Genomic DNA, 12217 nt, shown 5'->3' with positions numbered 1-12217 from the left:
CAGCCATTCGGTAATTTCAAAAAAAGTTCATTTTTTTTTCATTAATGTACACTCTGCATCCCATCTTGCCTGAAAAGAAAACGGAATGTAGAAATTTTTCCAAATTCCAAATTTATTAACAAAGAAAAACTGAAATATCACATGGTGATAAGTATTCAGACCCTTTGCTCAGTATTGACTAGAAGCACCCTTTTGAGCTAGTACAGCCATGAGTCTTCTTGGGAATGATGCAACAACTTTTTCACACCTGGATTTGGGTATCCTCTGCCATTCTTCCTTGCAAATCCCCTCCAGTTCTGTCAGGTTGGATGTTGAACGTTGGTGGACAGCCATTTTTAGGTCTCTCCAGAGAAGCTCAGTTGGGTTTAGGTCAGGGCTCTGGTTGGGCCAGTCAAGAATGGTCACAGAGTTGTTCTGAAGCCACTCCTTTGTTATTTTAGCTGTGTACTTAGGGTCATTGTCTTGTTGGAAGGTGAACCTTCGGCCAAGTCTGAGGTCCAGAGCACGCTGGAAAAGGTTTTCAGCCAAGATATCTCTGTACTTGGCCACATTCATGTTTCCTTCAATTGTAACCAGTTGTCCTGTCGCTCCAGCTGAAAAACACGCCCATAGCAAGATGCTGCCACCACCATGTTTCACTGTTGGGATTGTATTGGGCAGGTGATGAGTAGTGCCTGGTTTTCTCCACACAAACCACTTAGAATTATCACCAAAAAGTTCTATCTTCGTCTCATCAGACCAGAGAATCTTATTTCTCATATACTGAAAAGTGGGGCGTGCAATATTATTCGGCCCCTTTACTTTCAGCGCAGCAAACTCTCTCCAGAAGTTCATTGTGGATCTCTGAATGATCCAATGTTGTCCTAAATGTTTAATGATGATAAATATAATCCACCTGTGTGTAATCAGGTCTCCATATAAATGCACCTGCTCTGTGATAGTCTCAGGGCTCTGTTTGAAGCACACAGAGCATCATGAAGACCAAGGAACACAACAGGCAGGTTCCGAGATACTGTTGTGGAGAAGTTTAAAGCCGGATTTGGATACAAAATGATTTCCAAAACTTTAAACATCCCAAGGAGCACTGTGCAAACAATCATATTGAAATGGAAGGAGTATCATGCCACTGCAAATCTACCAAGACCCGTCCCTCTAAACTTTCATCTCAAACAAGGAGAAGACTGATCAGAGATGCAGCCAAGAGGCCCATGATCACTCTGGATGAACTGCAGAGATCTACAGCTGAGGTGGGACAGTCTGTCCATAGAACAACAATCAGTCGTACACTGCACAAATCTGGCCTTTATGGAAGAGTGGCAAGAAGAAAGCCATTTCTCAAAGATATCCATAAAAAGTGTTGTTTAAAGTTTGCAACAAGCCACCTGGGAGTCACACCAAACATGTGGAAGAAGGTGCTCTGGTCAAATGAAACCAAAATCAAACTTTTTGGCAACAATGCCAAACGATATGTTTGGCATAAAGGCAACACAGCTCATCATCCTTAACACACCATCCCCACTGTCAAACATGGTGGTGGCAGCATAATGGTTTGCACCTGCTTTTCTTCAGCAGGGACAGGGAAGATGGTTAAAATTGATGGGAAGATGGATGGAGCCAAATACAGGACGATTCTTGAAGGAAACCTGTTGGAGTCTGCAAAAAGACCTGAGACTGGGACAGAGATTTGTCTTCCAACAAGACAATGCTCCCAAACATAAAGCAAAATCTACAAAGGAATGGTTCGCAAATAAGCGTATCCAGGTGTTAGAATGGCCAAGTCAAAGTCCAGACCTGAATCTGTGGAAAGAGCTGAAAACTGCTGTTCACAAACGATCTCCATCAAACCTCACTGAGCTCGAGCTGTTTGCCAAGGAAGAATGGGCAAGAATTTCAGTCTCTCGATGTACAAAACTGATAGACATACCCCAAGCGACTTGCAGCTGTAATCGCAGCGAAAGGTGGCGCAACAAAGTATTAAGTTAAAGGGACCGAATAATTTTACACGCCCTACTTTTCAGTTTTTGAATTTCCACAAAAATTTAAAATAACCAATAAATTTCGTTCAACTTCACAATTGTGTCCCACTTGTTGTTGATTCTTCACCAAAAATTTACATTTGGTCTTTTTATGTTAGAAGCATGATATGTGGAAAAAGGTTGAAAAGTTACAGTGGGCCAAATACTTTCGCAAGGCACTGTATATATCTAATACCAAGATATTACCAAGCCCGATGTTTAGTAATATTTATAATAAAATGGTACATAGAGAGTTAAATAAACACCCACATATAATCTGCGTTAGGCCGGGGTCACACTTGCGACAAACTCGCACGAGTCTCGCACCTCAATACACAGCACTGCTGCCGGCACTCGGGACCAGAGCGGTCAGCTACGTAGAAATTCATGCAGCCGCACACTCCGGTCCCCCCCTGTATGCATGGCTGGGCTCATTCTCTTCCTCCCCCCCTGTATGCATGGCTGGGCTCATTCTCTTCCTCCTCCCCTGTATGCATGGCTAGGCTCTGGTGACCATCTACCGTTTGTGTGCTGCTGAGTTCCTGTGCAGCTAACAGGTTCAGCACAGTTATATTTATTATTTGCCTTACGACTCTGAGTTCAACAGAGTCTGTGCAGTGCACACTGGGTGCCTTCCGCCACTCCTAACATTATACTAGCGCCAGGGTCTGGCTAGTGATGGCAGATCAGCAGCAACTTATGCAGTGCATACGACAGCTTGAGAACCGGTTAGTTACTCTTGAGAAGGCTCTCGCCGCTGCACAAGCTACTGATGCTGCTGTACAGGCTCTAACTGATGCGGTAGGCCGTATGTCCGTGTCCACCCTCGCACCGACAGTCACCCGCCTCCCGTTACCCGATAAGTTTTCCGGGGATGGCGCCTCCTGTAGGGGTTTCATCAGCCAGTGCTCAATCCACCTACGGAACGAGCCAAGGTGGCATTTGTTATTTCCCTACTGTCGGGCAAGGCCTTGGAATGGGCTACGCCTTTGTGGGAGCGCAGTGATCCTGATATCCGGACCGCAGGTCACCTGTTAATGGCCATCAAGCAGGTTTTCCTCGGTCCACGGGTCACGCACGATACTTCCCTGCAGTTACTCGCTCTCACTCAGGGATCCATCTCTGTTAGCCAGTATGCCGTCCGTTTTCGGACACGGGCGTCCGAGTTGGAATGGTCCGACAAGGCCCTTATTCCCGTTTTTTGGCGAGGGCTAGCGGAGCATGTCAAGGATGCTCTCTCTACTAGAGAGATCCCCACTAGCTTGGAGGAGCTAATTTCTGTCTCCTCACGTAATGACCTCCGTTTTTCGGAGCGCGGTATGGAGCGTGCTCACTCCAAGCGGAGAGCTAGTTCGGCTCACAAATTTTCCGAGCCTCTTGAGCTGCCTGAGCCAGAGGTTCTACCCCCAGAGCCCATGGAGGTGTCTCACACCAGTTTTGATACAGGCCCGACACAAAAGTCCATTTGCGGTTGTTATCATGTGTGTGCTGCTTCTCAGGAAGTCAGCTCCCCGCAATGATCGGCGTCTGAGCCGGTTGACGAGACCTTTGTCCCTCCTCATCTTAGGGCTCAGGTTCTCGCCTGGACACACGCGTCCAATGCGCACAACCATCGGGGCTATATGCAAACCACGAAGCTATTTGCCGGAGCGTATTGGTGGCCCCATAGGGCTCGGGACATCAAAAAGTTTATTCAGGCCTGCACCTCATGTGCTCAAGAAAGACTTCCTAGGCGGATAGTGGTTCCGGTCACCGACTCACGGCGGCGCTCTGTTGCCTCGGCCGCTCCCGCTATCTCCCAGGTGTCCCTTCTGAAACCTGGCGACCTGGCCTCCACTGATGCCTTCCAAGTGTCCCGGTTTACTGTATCACCTACCAGGACACCAAGCTCGCCTTTGGACGAGTTTGAGCCCTGTACCACTGTAGGGCACAGGTTGATGGTCCGGAAGTCTCAGGGAGGAGGGGGCCCTAGGAGGGGGGGTAATGTTAGGAGTCAGATTTCTGCCTCTCCTATGCTGAAATCTAGATCTTCACATTCTGTAGTCTCCTGCTCTTCATCTGCTGCAGAGGAGATTGCAGAGGAGATTGCCCTGCGACAACTCTCTCCAGAGGCTAAGTACTTTACTCCTGCATCTGAGCATGCTCATGGGACGAACTCCCATTGGAGTTCGGGAGTCAGGTGTTCAGGTCCTGTCGGATCCCATTGGCTCCTCTTGGAGACCTGGAGACTTCCGGAAGGTCCCGTTTGCTATAAAAAGCGTGCATGGCTGTTCCGCCATGCGCTAGTATAGTCATACTTGCTGCTGTATGTTTGTTGATGGATGCATGGACTGGTGAATGACTCATTTGAAACCCCCATCCCTCTGATACTACGTTTGTGAGTGATTGCGTTATCGCCAGCATCAGCGCCAGCGCGCTATTGCACCATCGCCTCAGCAGCTTAGCATCTGACATCGCGCCTGCTTTACCAGCGGTGTCTCTTTGCGGCACAATCTATGCCGCGCTGCAGTAGCAGCTTATTTGCGCGGTTGCAACGCTGTGCACACTTGTATCCACGGTAGGTCTCTGCGGGTGTAGTGCTGTTATTTTTAACTACTCCGGTGACCATCTACCGTTTGTGTGCTGCTGAATTCCTGTGCAGCTAACAGGTTCAGCACAGTTATATTTATTATTTGCCTTATGACTCTGTGAGTTCAACAGAGTCTGTGCAGTTCACACTGGGTGTGGTTTAACCCTGTGCACACAACCGCCTAGCTGCGGTTTTTCCATCTTCCGCATGGTGGACCCCGAGTGGCGAAGGCACTTTACTTATATTTTTATTTAGTGCCTTCCGCCACTCCTAACACTCCCCCCCTGTATGCATGGCTGGGCTCATTCTCATCCTCCCCCCCTGTATGCATGGCTGGGCTCATCCTCTCCCCCCCTTGTATGCATGGCTCCGAGCTCATCCTCTCCCCACCCTGTATGCATGGCTCCGAAATCATCCTCCCCCCTGTATGCATGGCTCCAGGCTCATCCTCTCCACCCCTTTATGCATGGCTCTGGGCTCATCCTCTCCCCCCCCAATGTATGCATGGCTCCGGGCTCACCGGAGGGGAGAAAAAAAACCATTGCTGAGGTGCCACCCCTCCGCAGAGTCCCGCCCCAGGCACAGGCCCATGAGTGCCTAATGGGAAATACGGCCCAGCCCAGCACGTTCACTCATTACTATCTGGGGTCAGTAAACATAGAGAGGTTAGTCTGGGGAGCTTGGATCTATTCACATGGGGAATGTCTGGTCTGTAATTATTTAGGACTGTCATTAGGTGAGTCTTAGCAAGGATCACAAGGGTGTGGCCGAGTGAGTTTGGTGTAGAAGAACTTGAGTGGCTCACATTAAGCCCTTATCTCATTCCTAATAAACGCGAAGTGGCACATATTGTGGTGTAAATCACACGACCACTGGGCTCTGTAGAGGTGGAAATGAGTTCTATAGAGTGACAACTCAAGTACCTCTATCTGGCAGTTTGATTGACCAGTCTGGGTTTGACAAGTGCCAGGAGAATGTTACCTGCTTGACAGCATTGTGCCCAACTACACAGTTTGCAAAGAAAGGGATAATGCTATGGGGTTGTTTTTCTGGGCTTGGCCCTGGCCTCTTAGCTCCAGTGAAAAGAAATCTTAATGCTTCATCATACCAAGACAGTTAGATAACTGTATTCTTTTGACTTCGAGGTAACAGTTTGGGGAAGGCCCTTTTATTTTCACTTAGTTACAACCCATGTTAAATTCTAGATCAGTGACACCACATCTGCAAGATAAATCACCCACTGACCGCTGCTTGTTCAGTGTTGCACAGGTCTTGCTTTAGTAATTCGCCTTTTAGGAAGTGTTTCCTTTACAAAAGGATATTGTACAGTGATCAGATGCAGGAAAGAAATGTATCGGCTGCATTACAAGAGCTCAAGCTGGCAAATTTCCCAACAGGCGAGGCTAGTTTACATTAGCGGCAGACAGGTGGAGTGACAAGCTTTGGATAAAATGTCAGTGTTTTATTAGGTTTACAAGAGAATAAATGCCAAAGAAAATATGTAATTGTCAAGGGGTAAAAATGCCACAATCCACAATCGTGCAGTCCACTTTCGGTCTTTCATTGTATGTTGGGATATCCTCAATTTTCTGTAGCACCTCACTACCTTCAATCAGTTGGCTAAAATGTAGAAAACAATTCCATTAGTTTCAAAACATAAAATATACATAATGCTAGAAGGCATAGTTGTCAGGGTTGGCCTTTTGCAAAACATATTAGGGTGGGTCTCTGAAGTTGGTCAATTTTACAGTTGAGAGTTGGCATTTTACGTTGCAGGAGAAATCTAATAAAAATGTGACAAATGTTTTATTTATTATGTAACTCGCAGTTTTCATGAAAAGTAGGTGAAAAAGTGAAACATTCATATGGGCTTTAAAAACATGTCCTTTACTTCAGAAGCCCAATTTCTACAAAACACATTCAACATCCATGTATTTGATCAGGGCCAAGAAATAATTACAAATATAATATGAGTAACCACTTTTTTATTTTTATTTTTTATAAATCAATAGTATACATTAAAAAAAACAATTCTGCAATAGATTTTATTAGAGAAATCTGTTTCTTCCTACTTCTGAACTGATCATTCTTTATCAAAACTTCTCAATTCATGGGTGAAATCTATCCTCATTTATAATACACGTTCCCATTATTGAGATATAGGAGATGACAATTGGTGCTCAAAGTTCTTTGGAGAACTGTAACTTGTTTTACTAGAACTTTACAGTAGAATGTTTGTGTCTCATTCTAGCTCCTGCTTCTCATCTCTATAGAATTTTACAAGCACCAACTGTCATCTTTTATCTTAGTAATGTGAAAGTCTGTATTTACTTAATACAGGTTTTAATCATGGAATGAGAGTGAAAGATCAACACAGGAGGAAAAATAAGCAAATTTCTCTAATAATATATACTAGCTAGGCCCGTGCGAAATTTTCGCACATTGGTCATCGGGGGAGCAGGCAATTTCAGAAAAAGCAAGTTGTTCAAATGTAAATGTATTTCATGAGATGATGAACACAGACAGGTATTTATATATGTAGTTTGGTAATACAATAAATTGTTTTGATAAGTAGAGGCCAAAAAATGTTTTCTGGTTGAGGTGCCACCTGCAGGTCATTATGTCTTTCTGCAGGTTTATAAAAATGAATGTTTAAACTGTATTTAGTGATAAAATGGTGAATGTGTGGTTTGTTTGACTGTTTTGTTGCTGAAGGGAGCAAGTTTACCTTTCAAATCATGTGTGTGTGTGGGGCAAAGTAATCAGCGAAAAAGCAGTGCATGTTTACAAATGTGTTTGGTAGTTTGCTTTGGGGGACTGTGGTGCCATCTGCAGGTCATTTTTCCTTACTGCAGGATTATGAAAATTAATGTTTAAACTGTATTTTGTGATCAAATCGTGGATGTGTGGTTTGTTTGGCTATTTTCTTGCTGAAGGGGGCAAGTTTACCTTTCAAATGTTGTATTATTTGTGTGCGTGGGTGCTGTATGAACGGGAATACAAAGGATCACCGAAAAACAGTGTTTAGAAAGTTGCTTATTTTTCCGTGTGCTATTGATTTCTGAACAACTTTTACTCTTTAAATATGTCACAACACCAAAATGTAACTTGAGTTTCAGTTTCAACAAAGCAATGTTTTGGTTCATATACTTGGGCTTTTTTCAAGCATGGGTTATAAAGTCCTTATCACACCATAGATTATAACCATGCGGATTGCTGAGATGAGCCAATTGGTACGCTGACATTCCAAGCAGCAGCTGGAGCAGAAATTTTATTCCACTTATTTCCTCCCTTCCTTTAAAATTGCAACCTTTAACGCTCATATGATTTATTCTAGTTGTTTTACTGATCTACAATAAAGAAGATACATTTTATCACGGCATGTGTCCTACTGCTGGATCTTATCTCTTTCTACATCTTGCTGTGCTCCAAGATCTGTGCACAGGAGGTGAATGACCTGCATGGTTGGGAATATAGGTGAGCTGACTTTGTTTTCAAATTTATGTTCCTTTAAAATTGTTTCATAAGGCAATTAAAACTTAGGGAGATATAAGAAAATGTCTGTGTCCTAAGCTACGTACGTTCACATGTCTGGTAATAGTCCATTGAAACGGATCCAGCAGTTTTCAGCTGACAAGAAAGTTGTGCAAACAACTTTTTCATTCGCATTTCAAAAAAAAAAAAAAAAAATGATTTCAACTGGATCAGTTTATTTTAACTTTCGAAAGCTCCAGCACAAGACAAGACTGTATCAGACTAAAGGGGCCTTTACACATAGCGATATCGCTAGTGATATCGCTAAAGCGTCACCGATTTTGTGACACAGCAGCGATATCGCAAGCGATATCGCTATGTGTGAGACTTACCTCCGACCGACTCCCCCGCCGTCTGTCGCTGATCGCGCGAGATCGTGCAGCTCCATTTCTCGTCGGGCACTTCCTGCTGGGATTCCTACTGGCGCCGACGAGCGACGCGTGGACGCGGGCGGGAGGACGTCAGGATCGCTGCATCTGAAAGGTAAGTAACGACCGCTGCTGCGTTGCTACATCGCTGCGAGATCTGCCTGTGTGGCAGCTCACTAGCCACCATTTAGCGATGCACCAGCGATCCTGACTGGGTCGTATCGTGGTCGGGATCGCTGGTGCATCGCTAAATGTAAAGGGGCCTTTAGACTAGAACTGTCCGGTGGACGTTTTTTGCAGGCAGGATGAGGTCTCCTATAAATATGCTGCCTCGGTGAACAAACACCAACTGACATTACAACCAGATGCCTTCAAAGCATTTTCACACTCTACTTTTAATATAATAAAAAATAATCCTTACATATTGGTCAGAACCCACCACCTCGTCTACCTCGGAACTGTTAGCTCTGGTAAAACATTTTTTGGAGGTGGAGGGGGGGGGGATATGGTTATTAACAAAGAGTCACAAGCATGTAAATTACTGTTGAAATGACAACAGTTTATTATAAAGTTTTGCACTTTTGAGGAAAAAACAAACAAAAAACTGTTGAACCTTTTGCCACAACTACCTGGTATATCTTAGAAGATCCAAAACGCAACCTAGGTCAACTTTGTATGCGTAGTTGAGTACTAAAGGGAGTTGACTGGATTATTTAGAGTAGAAATCCCCCCACCCCACCATGCATCCTTTTTTTATCATGGCTTTTATGTTGCTTTATTAAAAAAAAAAAAATGCTTTCCTTCAGTTGACATTTTCTCCATATCTGTGGTCATCCTTAGTACCTTATTTTTCGGACTATAAGATGCACTTTTTCCCAAAAAAAATGTGGAGGAAAATGGGGTGTGTGTCTTATAGTCCGCATTTTCCGGCTCTGGGAGCGGCATCGGCGAAGAGGGATCAGTAGAGCAGCGGGTCACAGAGGCAGGAGTTGGCTGCTCCGGCTAACTCCTGTGCCCGCTGCTAAAGAGAAATAAATATTTACTACATTCCATGCCCATGGGCATGGAGAGCAATTAATATTAATTTCTCTCTAATAGCATCCTGGTGTGATTGGCCCCATCCTTATCCTGGTATGATTGGCCCCCACCCCCATCCTGGTATGCATGGCCCCATCAGAAAACATTAAAAAAAGAAGCTATTACATTTATAGTCCCGGCGCTCCCTCGCAGCGCCTTGTTCTGATGTCAGCAGTGCGAGCACAGTGTCAGCCGAAGCCTTCCTGCAGCTGCCGGAGGTCACGTATGCCGCTACTAAAGGAAATGAATATTCACCGCATTCCATGCCCATGGGAGTGGAATGTGGTGAATATTAATTCTTCTTAAGTACCGGTACGTGTGACCACTAGCAGCTGCAGGAAGGCTCCATCTGACACTGTGCTAGCTATTAAAGAGCAATGAATACTCACTGCTCTCCGCGCACACAGTCCCAGCGTGCAAAGCAGTGAGTATTCCGGCAGCTGCCCTTCGGCTTGAAAGCAGCGCATGACGTCCCTGCCATGTACTGCTTACAAGCAAAAAGCAGCTGCTAGCATCAGAACAAGACGCTGCGTGGGAGCGCCGGGAAGGTAAGGGTAATTTTTTTTTTTATGTTTTCTGATGGGGCTATGCATACCAGGATAGGGATGGGGTCATGCATACTAGGACAAGTTGGGGGTCCTGTGTAGCGCCCCTGAGGGTTCATTCACCACAGAGGTACTGCACCTCAACCAGAGGTGTGGTACTCCGCTCTCAGGTAAGGAGGGGGCACTTCCCAGAGCCCAGACACTTGCATCCAACACCAGACCTCTCAGGCATAGGTAGGGACTAGGTGGAGGGTGTGGGTGGAGAAAGCAGCAGGGGAAGCTGAAGGAAGTTACAGTGAGAGAATGAGTCAGCAGTTGGTGCTGGGGACTTGAGCAGTGAGGAGCTCAGCCCTGGACCAGCAGACAGTGGAAAGAGAGCAAAGAAAGACAGAAGAACAGAAAGATAAGCTTCAGTGGAAGAGAGAAAGGGGTCCTAGGGGCACGGGCAGTGAGGAATCCACCCGTGGAGACCAGGTTGCAGTTAGGGGACCGGCCCCAGTCTAGTGGAGAAACTAAGGACTCAGCTAGCTAACCGGAGGTTGCAGTATCTGCATGTGCTGCAGCCACATCCAACACATTCGCTGAAAAGGCAGCCAGATAGGATTCAGGGGACCTAAAGCATGTCGCCCCACAAGATCCGAGGCTGCTGGCTCGGGACACTGTGTGTGAAGGCGCAGGGCCGGAGAGGTGGGAGCCAGCACAGTGAGACAGCTAGGAAAGGAACATCTGAAGGGGGTTCTGACACGTTGTACCCTAAATTACCTGAGAGCTGGCTGGACCACCGACCCTGAGGACACAGCACCCCGGCTGGGGATTGTAACATCAGAACTCTGAGTAAAACCTGTGAAGACTGCACACTGCTGTGTCCTCCTGTTTATTTGCTGCGCCACCTCAGCCTTGCACTACAGCCATCATCACCATCATTTTACACTATTACTACCCTGGGGCTTAGCGCTACCTGTGGAGAGCTGTAAAAACTCTGCTGCATCACCATCAGCCCCAGCAGTCTCCTCAAGCAGTTTCGACTAACATCTCCTATTTGTCGAGTACCACAGATGGCGTCACGAATCATCTCTTACAAACTTTATTTCCCCTTAAATCATAATTTTTCATTGGACGCCTAGGGCCACAGACCAGGTCACTGCTGCCGTGACACATCCCCTTGGGAGCCGGCCCAGTGCCGTGTGTTCCCATGGCCCTGGCAGGCGCTCCACTTGCATACTAGGATAGGGATGCGGGCGATCACTTCTGCCAGGATAGGGATAAGGGAGACCATTCCTACCAGGATAGGGATGAGGGGGCTATGCCTACCAGGCTAGAGATGAGGGGGCCATGCACACCAAGCTAGGGATGAGGAGGCATGCATACCAGAATGGGGATGAGTGGACTATGTGTATCAGGACGGGGATGAGGGGTCCACATTTTTTGCTTCAATTTTAAATTTCCTCCTCTAAAATCTAGGTTCATCTTAAGGTCCGGTGCATCTTATAGTCCAAAAAATACAGTAAATTATATATGTGCTATTCTTAAATACTTTGTTGCCCAGTCTGCGTGCTGGATGTGATTTGTTTTTATTGAAATTCATGATTGTATTACTTAATAAAAAAACTTTCAATGGCATACACCCACGAGTACTAAGAGAACTAAGTAATGTAATAGACAAACCATTATTTCTTATATTTAGCGACGGGGTCTGTTCCACAGGACTGGCGCATAGCAAATGTGGTACCAATATTCAAAAAAGGCTCTAAAAGTCAACCTGGAAATTATAGGCCAGTAAGTCTAGCCTCTATTGTTGGTAAAATATTTGAAGGGTTTCTGAGGGATGTTAGTCTGGATTATCTCAATGAGAATAACTGTTTAATGCCATATCAGCATGGGTTTATGAGGAATCGCTCCTGTCAAACCAATCTAATCAGTTTTTATGAAGAGGTAAGCTATAGAATGGACCAAGGTGAGTCATTGGATGTGGTATATCTTGATTTTTCCAAAGCGTTTGATACCGTGCCACACAAGAGGTTGATACACAAAATGAGAATGCTGGGTCTGGGGGAAAATGTGTGTAAATGGGTAAGTAACTGGCTTAGTGATAGAAAGCAGAGGGTGGTT

General features: G+C 45.6%; 1 protein-coding gene across 5 annotated transcripts in view; it reads right to left on the bottom strand.

The window, feature by feature from the left end:
* Positions 1-6031: 6031 nt before the first annotated feature.
* PPIL6 (peptidylprolyl isomerase like 6) overlaps positions 6032-12217 on the bottom strand; it is a 252837-nt gene continuing 246651 nt past the window's right edge. For all 5 annotated transcript variants that reach the window (XM_073576038.1, XM_073576037.1, XM_073576034.1 and 2 more), the window contains one exon: positions 6032-6204. In XM_073576038.1, the coding sequence (XP_073432139.1) occupies positions 6093-6204 (112 nt within the window). In that variant the 3' untranslated portion in view covers positions 6032-6092. The remainder of the gene's footprint in view (positions 6205-12217) is intronic.

Source organism: Dendrobates tinctorius, unplaced genomic scaffold (assembly GCF_039654945.1).
Source record: "Dendrobates tinctorius isolate UK_male_01 unplaced genomic scaffold, ASM3965494v1 ptg000046l, whole genome shotgun sequence".
NCBI lineage: Eukaryota > Metazoa > Chordata > Amphibia > Anura > Dendrobatidae > Dendrobates > Dendrobates tinctorius.
Note: the sequence above shows the minus strand (reverse complement) of the source record. Positions and strands in the feature narration are given on the sequence as shown.